Source organism: Carcharhinus amblyrhynchos, chromosome 10 (genome assembly GCF_965287045.1).
Source record: "Carcharhinus amblyrhynchos chromosome 10, sCarAmb.v2.hapA, whole genome shotgun sequence".
In the NCBI taxonomy this organism is placed as follows: domain Eukaryota; kingdom Metazoa; phylum Chordata; class Chondrichthyes; order Carcharhiniformes; family Carcharhinidae; genus Carcharhinus; species Carcharhinus amblyrhynchos.
The window spans coordinates 51,812,069-51,825,718 of NC_137333.1; the positions used below are offsets into that span (position 1 = coordinate 51,812,069).

General features: G+C 40.1%; 1 protein-coding gene across 1 annotated transcript in view; it reads right to left on the minus strand.

The window, feature by feature from the left end:
- tmem135 (transmembrane protein 135) overlaps nt 1-13,650 on the minus strand; it is a 392,480-nt gene that overhangs the window by 195,902 nt on the left and 182,928 nt on the right. The window contains exon 5 of the mRNA XM_080197023.1: nt 9,408-9,473. Within this exon, the coding sequence (XP_080053149.1) occupies nt 9,408-9,473 (66 nt within the window). The remainder of the gene's footprint in view (nt 1-9,407; nt 9,474-13,650) is intronic.

Here is a 13,650-nt window from a genome sequence, read left to right on the forward strand (position 1 = left end):
AACTATTTGATAAGAACCAGTTAAAAGAAAGACTCAGTGTGTCTCATGTTAATATGTTCAAACAGTATTTTGATAGAACAGGAAAGCAGAAAGAGGATGTGTTAATTATTACAATTTAGAGTGAAGAATTAAATTCAGATTATTGTGAATCTGACATTCCTCAAATTAGACTGGACAATGAGAAAATAATCAGAAACTGGAATAAATTACCGAGTTACCTTCCAGAGGAAAATCAAAATGACCTAAGAGTTATTACAATCACATAGAGCTATAGGTAGGAACAAACTGGCAAGTACTAAAGTAATTGTACATGATGCAGGTATAGGAAATGTTGTTGCAATTAAGCAACATCTGTATAGACTTAATCCACTAAAGTTGGCACAGTTGAAAGCTTGCTTAAAAATGATATTATTGAAATGAGTTGCAGTGAGTGGAACTCACCCATAGTGATGGTACCAAATCTAGATGGTACCCAATGATTGTATGTAGACTACAGATAAGAGGAGAACCCTGGATGCCACTAGGCACAAAGCCTTGGCACAATCCTCAGCGAAGACGACTACAGACAAAACTTGGCAGCAACCGAAGCGGGCATTCAAGGATCACCTTCAAAGACGAGGACCCTGAGACAGCAGAGGCTCTGAGAATTGGACTCACAACTCAGTTAAGTTCACTGGCACAGGTAGTATTAGAACCTTAGACAAAAAAAGCTTAAGATAATTTGGGAACAGTAACTATGCAAATATTTACTGAACGTAATAAAATTGGGATTAACCGCGAACCGCCTCATAAATAAGGGCACCTGGGTACAGTGTTTGAGATATACAAACTAGTCGAACTGTCTGTCTATATTTCAAAGACAACATTATTGAGCTACAACAGTACATGAAGCAAGTTGGATGAGAAACAATTTTCTATTTCAATTCTTAAGAATCATACACAGTGCAGATGGATGCCATTCAGCCCATCAAGTCTGCACTGACTCTCCAAAAGAGCATCATACTCGGGCCCACTACGTGCACATATCATCCTCCCCAACCCCTATTACTTTACCATGGCTAATCTGTCTAACCTACACATCTTTGAACACCATGGGGCAATTTAGCATGGCCAATCCACCTAACCTGCACACCTTTGAACTGTGGCAAGAAACTGGAACACCCAGAGGAAACCCACATAGACATGGGCGGAATATGCAAACTCCACATAGACAGTCACCTAAGGCCCAGCATCGAACCTGGGTCCCTGGTGCACTGAGGCAGCCGTGAACAAAGAACAAAACAGCACAGGAACAGGCCCTTCAGTCCTTCAAGCCTGCACTGACCACGTTATCCTATCTAGACCGACTGCCCATATCCCTCTATTCCCCTCCCATTATGTGCCTATCCACCTAAGTCTTAAATGTCGCTAATGTACTTGCTTCAACCACCTCATCTGACAGTGCATACCAGGCCCCCACCACCATATATGTAAAAAAAATCCCCTGCACATCTCTATTGAATCTTTCCCCCCTTACCTTGAACTTGTGTCCCCTAGTAACTGTCTTTTCTGCCTTGGGAAAAAGCTTCCAACTATTCACCTTATTTATGCCCCTCATAATTTTATAAACTTCTATCAGGTCATCCCTCAGTCTCCATCTTTCCAGGGAGAACATTGCCAGTTTATTCAATTGTTCCTCATAGCTAATACCTCCATACCAGGCAACATTCTGGTAAACTTTTTCTGTACTCCCTCCAAAGCCTCCATGTCCTTTCGGTAGTATGGCGATCAGAATTGGACACAGTATTCCAAATGTGGCCTACCCAGCGTTTTACAGAACTATAAAATTTGCCAACTTTTATACTCAGGCTAACCACTGTGCCTCCATGTCATCCACTGAATTTTCTCAAAATACAGAAAACAAACAAACCAATTTAAACCTTGTGTAAGGTCAACCTTAACCATCTTAATGACACAATGCTGAAACATTTTAAATAATCTATGCACCATTTTCCACCCAATACTCAATTCATAATGAAAACCAGAAAATGCTGGAAAATTCTGTGTCAGTGTCATCTTGACTTGAAAGGTTTGCTTTGTTCTCTCTCCACAGATGCTGTCAAACCTGCTGAGATTTTCCAGCCTTATCTGTTTTTGTTTCAGATTCTAGCATCCGCAGTAATTTGCTTTTAACTCAATTCAAAACGGCTTGCATAAGATCACGTCAGCCAAGATTTAGCTAATTTTCCTGATTTTGCACAGCTATGCAACACTGTAGAACAGATATGAGTGACCTATTTCAACCTACATTTACAAACTGAAAAACTGGTGTGACACACTGCTGGTTGCTGAAATAACACCAAAGTCAGCAGCCTCAAAGGCACACAAAACAACGTGATGAGTTCATCATAACAGCATCCATGGTGATCCAAAGATAATGGCAGTCCACATTAAAGAGCAGAGACAAATTATCTCGTCCACTAAAACGCTGTCCAATTATGTTTAGTATTTCTGCTACTTGTAACACTGACACAATACCACATTTAACAATTCATTAGTTTCCTCCAAGAACTAGTGTCAGAACATAATTAAGTATCTAAAATAATGCTTATATTTATTCAAGGGATATGGCATCACTGGCTGGCCAGCATTTATTGCCCATCTCTTTGTTCAGAGGGCAGTTGAGACATTGACCACATTACTGTGGCTCTGGAGTCACATGTAGACCAGAACAGATAAGGACATCAGATTCCCTTCCCTTAAGGACATTGGTGAACCAAATGGGTTTTTCCAACAGTCGACAACATTTTCATGGTCATCAGTAGACTCTTAATTCCAGGTTTTTCTTATTATTGAATTCAAATTCCACTAGCTGTCTTGGCGGGATTCAAACCCGGGCTCCCCAGAACATTAGCTGAGTTTTTGGATTAATAGTCTAGCAATAATACCACTAGGCCATTGCCTCCCGCTCTATAATAATGTCATGTATTTGTAGTAATTAAAGTGAAAGCTGGACCGCAACTTACGGTGACTACAGACACAACCAAATGAGGAAATCAGGAAATTGTTGTCCGATTTGTCCAGTCCCTTCAGATGCTTTGCCAGCTAACAACTCACAGAGAAACTCAGCATTAAAATTCACGTGTGAAGTTTCTACTTGGGACAAGCACCCACTAAACATGAGAAGAAGGAGATTTCGAACCAGCTAATAAGACTCATAGGCAGAATGCAGTCTTTCAGAGAACAGGTGATCAGTAAGGAGTTAAATGATTCTTAAAACAAGCTAACATGAACTGATTACATATATGTAAATGCAGTAAGAGAATCACAATAAGTAGTTATGATTTAAAAACATATATGCTGATATTTTAAATATATTTTAAATGTTTTGTTCACTTTAGCCAAGCAAAGTTACCAAAAGGCATGGTGGTAAATGTCAATAGTTTAAAACCAGAGGTCTGTGAACCTGTTAGTTGGCAGCAGCCATATCGGGAGGTTTCCTATGAGAGAACTTATATTTCGCATTAATGAATAGATGCATTCACTGCCCAGATGCAAGGATAGATACGTCTCTGGACACAAAAACACATGTCTATTCAACTTGGCAGTGAGCTGGTGGGAACGTCCATTTTGACCTTATGGTAGTGTCTGCTGTTACCAGGTTATAAGGAAATAGTTAGAGCCAAAGAACATGCCCCTGTCTACATCAACGGAGACGAAGTAGAAGGGGTTGACAGCTTCAAGTTTTTAGATATCCAGATCACCAACCACCTGCCCTGGTTCCCAGTGCTGACACTATAGTTAAGAAAGCCCACTAATGCCTCTACTTTCTCAGACGACTCAGCTACGACTCTCACCAACTTTGAGAGATGCACCACGGAAAGCATTCTTTCTGGGTATATCACAGCTTGATATGGCTCCTGCTCTGCCCAAAACTACAAGGAACTACAAAAGGTCATGAATGTAGCCCAATCCATCATGCAATCCAGCTTCCCATCCATTGACTCTGTCTACACTTCTGCTGCCTCAGCAAAGCAGGCAGCATAATTAAGGGCTCCACGCACTATGGACATTTCTCTTCCACCTTCTTCCTTCAGGAAAAAGATACAAAAGTCTAAGGTCATATCTCAACCAACTCAAGAATAGCTTCTTCCCTGCTGCCTTCAAACTTTTGAATACGTTGCATTAAGTTGATCTTTCTCTACATCCTAGCTATGACTGCAACACTACATTCTGCACTGTCACATTTCCTTCTTTATGAAGGATGTGTTTTGTGTGTATAGCACGCAAGAATACTTTTCACTATATGCGAATACATGTGACAATAATAAATCAAATCAAAAGAAGGGAGGTAACGTCCGGACTTGTTGAACGCATAAGATATCAGCATGCTATAAAGAATCATATGGTTGACCAAGGCAATTTGCAGGGATTTATAACGATATATGACTGCTAAATGAAACTGACTTTAAGCTAATGAAAGGTGGAATTATTAATTAGAAAAAGCTATAATCAATCTGTATTTGACTTCGTATGTAAGATCTTTCAGAATGGTTTTGTTGCTCTACTTCCAGAGTTACTGAAAATAGAACAACAATTCGCTCGATTTGCAAAGGTTACTTTGGGAATCTCTGATTGGCTGTATGCAGATCTGTTTGTTCTTTGTTTTATTTGTAAAATAAATCTGTTATGTCTTTGCACAGAGATATTTGCCTTGTAAGTTCTGAATTGTCTCAGTTAAGGCATAATTGGCCACCTTCAAATTTCCCCACAACAATGTGTTCGAAAAAGTTAGGGTTTGGCCATTCAAATATGGGTAAATTTTTAATGACATGCAAGTCTTAATTACTGCCAAACAATTTCTACAGAGAATTAATTTTTAAAAAGCACGCTGTCTCATTCCCTCAGATTTTTATTATTGTTGAAGATTTGAAAGATAAATTTAACTTTTTCTTTCTCTTTTCTCTCCATCTCAATTTCATATCTCTTTATGTCAATTTCTGTACATGACTTGGCTTTGACTTAACAACCAAAGGAGCAAGATCTTGGCTCTGATATGTAGGCAGGAACAGAGACAGGCAGGCAAGGTAGCTTTTAAAGTCAATTCTTAAGACAATTAAACTGATTAAACCCATTAATCAGAGACCAATGAGAGACCTGTTGGCCCCACATGACATTGAGAGCATGATAGATTCCTGGAGGAAGCGTCTTGCTGACAAACAGGTAGGTCCACTGCTCCAGGTTCTCTCTGAGGCTCTTCCCCGCTTCCCCCCCCCCTTACCTGGCCACAAACAGCCTTTTGAAGCGGTTCATCCAGTTGTAATAATTTTTTATTCAAACTATTTTAGAAGCATTGAGAGGGTTACTCAAGATAGAGATCGCGCTTTATCTTTCTAATTTTTTTTAATCCAATTCAATCAAATCAAGTCCAATTCAGAGTCTCAAAAGTCAGACATTCGCGATCCAAGCTGACAAGACAGGGCTCTCACCTCCTGTCTTCAGCTTCATCTACATGATCCAAGCTGATTGAAGTAGGCATAGCTCCTCCTCCAAGGCTTGATCTCATTTGCATCCTAGCCAAAAGGCCAAGATGCTGCTTTTAAAAATTGCTTCAAATGAAGCTCAAATGTAACCTAATGACTTCAACGAAGCATGTCGGTACTATACTTGACCTTAGCCAAAAGGCCGAGCATTTCTACTTCAGATTCTGTGCTAAGTGACAATTCTTCAGTCTGATTAAACAGATAGATGCACTGTTGCTTGAAAATACTCAGCAAGTCTAGCATTTTTGCTTTTACTTCAGATTTCAGGCATCCACACTATATTGGTTTTGTACACAGTTGCTTAGCCTATTCACACAGGCCCTGGTTCCCCTCTAGTGGGCTTGGTGTCAAAATGGTTTATCCAACCGCAAAAAGTTCAAGCGCCAAATCCCTACCAAGGTTTGTGGGCAATAGCAAGTATCATGACTAATTAGTATAATTTATTCACCGATGTATGAGTGCTGTTGTTTGGCCCAAGATTGAGTTAAATAGCGACAGGGTCAAATATGCAACAAGTTCATTTCATTCTCCATAAATTGCCACTTCTATGGAAGATGTTTACAAAACCTGTTTAAATACTCCAGTAGAAGCAATATAAATAGATCAGTTGTTTTAATTTGAAGTTATTTACATTTTTTCAATGTCTTATATTATTTTTTTCCTGATCAAAACTATGTATATTGTTCCCTGAACAAAACACAGGAATAATTGACGTGAAGGTCTAACACTGCAAGGAAACAGGCCCTTCAGCCCAACCGGTCCATGTTGACTATGATGACACACCCCCCCCCCGCCACCCCCCGTTGGCCCAATTGCCTGCACTTGGCCCATATCCCTCTAATCCTTTCCCATCCATGTGTTTATCCAAATGCTTTTTAAGTGTTGCTATTACACCTGTCTCAACTACTTTCTCTGGTAGCTCATTCCATATACACACCACCCTCTGCATGCCATTGCCCCTTAGGTCCCTTTTAAATCTTTCCCCTCTCATCTTAAACCTATGCCCTCTAGTTTTCAGTTCCCCTACCCTGGGAAAAAGACAGTGTGTGCTCAGGATTTTATATACCCAAATAAAGTCACCCCACCATTACCCTACATTCCAAGGAATAAAGCCTGCCCAACCGCTCCCTATAACTTAGGCCCACTAGTCCTGACAATATCCTCATAAATCTTCTTAGAGTCATAGAGCATTACAATATGGAAACAGGCCATCTTGTATAGTTTTATAACTAAAGTTCACCAGTTAAAATATACAGGACTATGAATTGTTTTAACAGGACAATAATGTTTTTTTTTTAATGTGACCTTTTCTTCTGAAACTATTTCTGTTTTCTTTAGGGTGATGTTATTTGAAATGTGTAGAAAAATATAACTAAAAATGGAGCACGTTCCTCCGCTAAATTTGGTCTTGAAAGATTTTATAGAATTCTGCATAGTCCTGTTTAATTCTCTCTCTGAAATGTAAGCATTTGAGGATTATAGTATTCCAATTCAATTATTCAGGCAAAATTACTATGCAGTGGGCAAAATTACAAGATACAAGTGACTTCTGAATTGTGTCTCCAAAATCTTTTCAAGAAATGCAACAGTTCCTCAGATGTATCTGTTGGTAATACAGCTCTGGCTGACACCATCTTGAAAGAAATCTGTATGGTTGAATTCTTTAATTGCAAAATGGGTTAACGATTGAAAACAGAAATATTAAATGAAAATCAGCATGGACTCATTTAATTTTCCATGGATTTATTCATGTCTAAGTGCAGAAACATTCAGATATAATGAATCAGTTTAGAAACTTGGATACTAAGTCTAAACGAAATGTCAACAGTCACCATGAAGCAATTAATGACAACAGGGAAGATCCCACTGTACCTCCTTTCCAGAAAGATTATAACAGAAACCAAAGTATCCGTAGACCCATTATTCTGATATTGCTAAATAATATAGTGTCAGTAACGAGGAAGAGAGTTCAAGCGCATTAATATGAAAATAACCCAGTAAGAGACAGCCTTCACCATTTCAGAAAAGAGAATCAATGAAAGGTCATTAACCTGAAACATCAGGCAGGATCTTGTTTCTGGGCCTTGATCCCACCATTGGGATGAATTGCAAGTCAGCAATATAGAAATGAAGACAATGGGTCAGAGAAAGCGACATTGGAGGAGACAATTTCTGGGAAGGACAGAGGGCAGAATCCTGAGTCTGGAGAACCAAAAGGAGACCAACCAGTAGTCAGAGATTGGCAGCCCCACCATCAGAAGTAGGCATGCAGGGATGCACAAGGGCACTTCTATTCCCTGTTGCTGGTCACAAAAAGTAGTAAATAAGTTGCCCAAAAGGATAAGGCCATTGGATATATGGAAGGAAGTGTAAAGTAAAGTTTATTTATTGGTGTCACAAGTAGGCTTACATTAACACTGCAACGAAGTTACTATGAAAATTCCCTTGTCACCACGGTCCGGCATCTGTTTGGGTACACAAGGAGAATTTAACATGGCCACTCCACCTAACCCAAGCATTTTTCAGAATGTGGGAGGAAACTGGAGCACCAAGAGGAAACCCACGCAGACATGGGGAGAACGTGCAAACTCAGATACCTCATGCACAGGCTGGAAAATTAGGACAGGGCCTTCATTGAGCCTCTCAGACAATACAGCCTTCCATCAGTGCTGCGCTTAAGTAGATTATGTGCCACTGGGCTTGAACCCACAAATAGAGGCAAGAATGCTAACACTGAGCCCAGGGCTAAGAAGTAAATGCATTATTTAATGAATGGAGATGAACTGTGTAGGACAGAGTACACAGAAGAAATCTAAAAAGTGACAGGAAATTCAACTTGTCCAGTCAAGTCAGTACTGTTTATGATTCCAGGCCATTATGCTAAAGCTGCTTTCATAAGGTCACACCTTAAATACTGCATTCAGGTCTAATCACTAAATATGTTTTTTTTTGGTTGCCAATTTATGGTTTTCAGATTTCTTGTAACAAATGGTACTTTTGATGTTCATCAGAACAGTATATGCTCTTATAGCATGTGAACATGTTTCTCTATCCTCAGTCAATAATGCAAATGCTCATATACACAATTCATTTTGATCTTTGCATCTACCATACCATGATAGCCTCAGCTCTGCTAAATCTTTTGGGACACTTCTGCCATATTTTGTGTGGCAACTAGAGTCCTCACGCCACTCCCTACAGTTGGCTTTCAACCTACTCGTTATTTGTACTTTGATGATGTTTACTGATGAATCAAATTAAATCTTTTCCTGTCCGTCTTGTATGTCTGTCATTCAGAGACTACATTGCACAAGGCTTGGGATTAAGCAAAAACTGATACCTAATTGCATTCATTATAGGAAATACCAACCATCATAATATTTTTTTTAAAAGGTTTTGCACTCTCTCAATTTTGGCCATAAATTATGGGTACATCTATTTAGTGCCTGCTAGATTTTCAATACAACTCCAATTCATTGCTGTCTTTGGAAACCAAAGTAATTCTGATCATACAGTGCTGAATTAGGAGGAGTGTTGCATGTGCAGATTAACTAGATACATAAAATAATCATGCAAAAGTCTGCAACAATATAATGGTTGTAGGATGCCATGGCCTTGATTTGAACACCCATCCCCATCAAGCAGAAAAAGGTCAGGGCAAGTGTTAAAATCTTGAAAAGCAAATTAACACTCCCAAATTGTTGCATTCCTAGTCACAATAATATTAACATTTCCCCACTCCTACATAAAAATCAAGAGCTATTTGCCTGACTTACTCTGAGCTTAGTTTTGTGATTTATCTCAGTCAATGACGCAACATATTTGGCGGATGAAAATAATTCAATTTTAATTTTCAGTGACAAACATATTGTAATAAATTCTTACCTCTCCATGTTTAACTGGTGTGATAAGACCCCTTGCTATGGCCATTCGAAATATACTCTCAGTTGCCTGAAAAGAAAGGCAATTTTAAGAATGCATAAATTGTCAATGGGTACCATTCTAAAATATTACTCATGGCACTGAACAATGTTTCAGTAGTAGGCACTTACATCTTAGAAACAAACCTCTTAAAATGCTCATGCTGTGAATCCATCTGTCCTGAAATGATTTTTTTTCTTCTGATTAATTTTCATGCAATGCAGCAGGCAAGGGACAAACCAATTTGGAAAGTTCCAAAATTCTCCCCACATGTAGCAAAGCATTCTTTCAGAAATCTCATAACTAATTTATAATACCTTGAAAAAATTCACTTTCCCTCACATTAACAACTGTTCTGCAGTCCCCTCCCCTCCTTAACACTGTAATCATCTTCTGTCTCAAATATTTATCCATTTGACCTCCTAAAAGATGCATATATCCCTGCCACAGTAACCTCTCATGAAAAGGTGTTCCACATTTCAACAGCCTTGATAAAGAAAGTATTCCTAACATCTCCCATTTTCCTGGTTTTAAATTGAATGCACCTCATTTTTGACTTTCCTACCAGAGGAAGTAGTATTTCTCTATTCAAGTCATTTCTCCAATAGCCCAGATTTTCTGAAGGGGTAGGTGCTTTGGCAAAACTGAAGTTTTGGCAGGCTCAATGTCAGTCTGAATTTCACACTTTTAGAAGGAATCCATGGCACCAAGGAACAGGGAAAGCAGCAAGACTGATCAACCAACTTGATTGAAAAATTCTAGCAAACAAGATTGCAAGTAAAAAGCTGGCATTATAGACCACATTCAAATCATTGTACAGAAATCAAAATAAAGATTGTGACGATTACAATCCCTGTACAGCAGACATAAGCCAAAATAACTAAATTTATCAAATGACCCCAAAGAGGGGATTATCAACAAGATTCCTCCTTTACTTTAAGATGAATCAGATCCATGAATTAACAAACAAATGCTATCTTAAATAAAAAATACGTTTCACTTTAAATAGCGCAACAAAAATATACCTCAAGTATTTGCATCATTCCCTACAGAATTGTAGTATTACGGTTACACAGTTCCACAGTATGCTGTTCTTTATTCAGGTAGCACAGGTCACCTATCCAACAACAGCTTCGAGTTTTCTGTGTACAATAATCATCAGCAAATCACACTCACACAATGCCTCTCTCCCTGGGTGACGATAGTCCCGATGACTTAGCTTTCCAGATAACACCCAGGTTCATAGTTTGGACACTTCTAGGAAAACGTCCAGTTCGTTGGCAGCTCTGAGCTAGTCACACAGCTTTCCAGGTTTTAGATCTTTTTGGCTGACTCTCAAAATATCTCCATGGGCTCCTGTCATTTTTTTTCAGAAAAACTGACCACTTCCTGCGAGTGATTTGCTTCTCCTCCTCACAAGAGTTCTGTGTTCCTTTTAGTGTCTCTGTCTACTTTCTCTTTGTATCCGCAGTGTGCACTGATCACTTTCACCTTCTAGATCTTGTTTATCTCTTTTTTGTCTGCCAGCCACGCAGCTTTTTTTGTATTTTCCTGCCTGATGGCACTGCTGCTCAGTCAAGGGTCCCCAGATTACATGAACCAGTATGTCTTATTATCCAAAAGAGTACAATTGAACACTTAACAATTGATGCAAACCTTAAAAGTCATTTTCAAACATTCTTAAACACAAGTACAGATTCCCATATGACTTTGAATAAAATCAAATTTTCCCTACAGTACTGCTTCTGGGTCATAGGTCATCACAAGACAAACATGGGGAAAAAGATAGAAACTTAAATAGCAAAATACAAACTTAAAGAATAAGTTTTAACTTGAAAGAGGGAATGAGATTCTATATGTGCCAAACCGGAGAAGTTGTTCATCAATAATTATGACTTATTACTTCAGTAAAGCCTGAGTTGCTCCTCAGTCCCACAGGCTCCTTTACTATGAGCTCATTAATTCATCCTGTCTCAGTGCATGTGTAAGAAGTCTCACAACACCAGGTTAAAATCCAACAGGTTTATTTGGTAGTAAACGCCACTAGCTTTCGGAACGCTGTTCCTTCGTCAGGTGAGTGGGGAGTTCTGATCACAAACAGGGCATATAAAGGCACATACAGCTTACAGAATACTGATTAGAATGTGAATCTTTGCAGCTAATCAGCTAATCAAGTCTTAAAGGTGCAGGCAATGTAAGTGGAGATAGCATTAAGCGTAGGCTAAAGAGATGTGTATTGTCTCCAGATAGGACAGTAAGTGAGATGTTGCAAATTCAGGCAAGTCACAGAGGTTACAAATAGTGTGACGTGAACCCAAGATCGCAGCTGAGGCCGTCCTCACGTGTGCGGAGCTTAGCTATCAGTTTCTGCTCAGCAACTCTGCGCTGTCGTATGTCGTGAAGGCCGCCTTGAAGAACGTTTACCCAAAGGTCATTGCATGTGACCACGTCTGAATCAGCTTGCTCTCTGGTTATCTCCAGAACGTGGTGCTCAAGCTAAAAACAAATCGCTGAACTCAGTTCAGGGTAACTTTGTCAATCTAATTCATTCAATCTATATAGAGATAAAAATAACCCATCATTAGTTGCCTTTATACCAGACACATTATTTCTTTGTGATTTTTTTTTCTTTATTCGTTCATGGGTTGGGGATGGCAGTGGCACACTCACTATCTATTATCCATCCCTAAGTGCCTTTGAACCGAGTGATTTGCTAGGCCATTTCAGAGGGCATTCAGAGTGAACCATATTGCTGAGGATTTGGCATCATGTGCGGAATGTGCATGCGTTGTCCTCGAATCCACTAATGTAAATGATTGGGCCATGGCGATAGTACCCATGATGAAGAAAGATGGTTCGGTACTCATATGTGGTGATTTTCAAATCACTGTCAATACAGTACTATGTCCACAGCAGTACCCTCTGCTTTTAATTGATGATTTATTTTCAGAGTTGGCAAGAGGCCAGCATTTCAATAAAGTTGACCTTAGTCAAGTTTACCTCTAGATAAATGGGGTCTATTTCAGAATCATGACACACAAGGGGCTATTCAGGTATAAAACGCTTCCAACTTTATTGGAAAATTTATTGACAAATTTATTGGAGTTCTATGAGGATGTGTCTAGGGCGGTGGATAGAGGAGAGCCGGTGGATGTGGTCTTTCTGGATTTTCAGAAGGCATTTGACAAGGTACCTCACAAGAGGTTATTGCAGAAGGTAAGGGGGCATGGAGTTGGGGGTAGGGTGTTAGCATGGATAGAGGATTGGTTGTCAAATAGGAGGCAGAGAGTGGGGGTTAATGGGTGCTATTCGGATTGGTGGTTGGTGACTAGTGGAGTGCCCCAGGGGTCGGTGCTGGGGCCTCAGCTATTTACCATTTATATAGATGATCTGGAGGAGGGAACCGAGTGTATGGTGTCGAAATTTGCTGATGACACCAAGGTTGGGGGAACGGCAAATTGTGCGGAGGGTGTGGAGAGTCTGCAGAAGGATCTAGATAGGCTGGGCGAATGGGCCAGGAAATGGCAAATGGAATTTAATGTTGGCAAGTGTGAGGTGGTCCACTTTGGTAGGAATAATGGTAGGAAGGACTATTACTTACGTGGCGAAAAACTGCAGCAGGCGACGGTGCAGAGGGACCTCGGGGTCCTTGTGCATGAGTCGCAAAAACCCAGCTTGCAGGTGCAGCAGGTGGTCAGGAAGGCGAATGAGATGCTGGCCTTCGTAGCGAGGGGGATTGAATATAAAAGTAGGGAGGTCTTGCTGCGGCTGTATAGGGCATTGGTGAGGCTGCAGCTGGAGTACTGTGTGCAGTTTTGGTCGCCGTACTTACGCAAGGATATTTTGGCCTTGGAGGGAGTGCAGACGAGGTTTACTAGAGTTGAGGGGGTTGAGCTATGAGAGGCTGAATAAACTAGGCTTGTACTCATTAGAATTTAGAAGAATGAGGGGAGATCTCATTGAGACGTATAAGATGATGAATGGGATGGATAGGATAGAGGTGGAGAGACTCTTCCCGCTCAGAAAGGATAGTAGGACTAGGGGGCACAGCCTCAAGATAAAGGGGGGGCGGTTTAGAACGGAGTTGAGGAGGAACTTCTTCACTCAAAGGGTGGTGAATCTCTGGAATTCTCTGCCCGTTGAGGTGGTGGAGGCTGCCTCGCTAAATATTTTTAAGACGCAGGTTGATGGGTTTTTGATAAGCGAG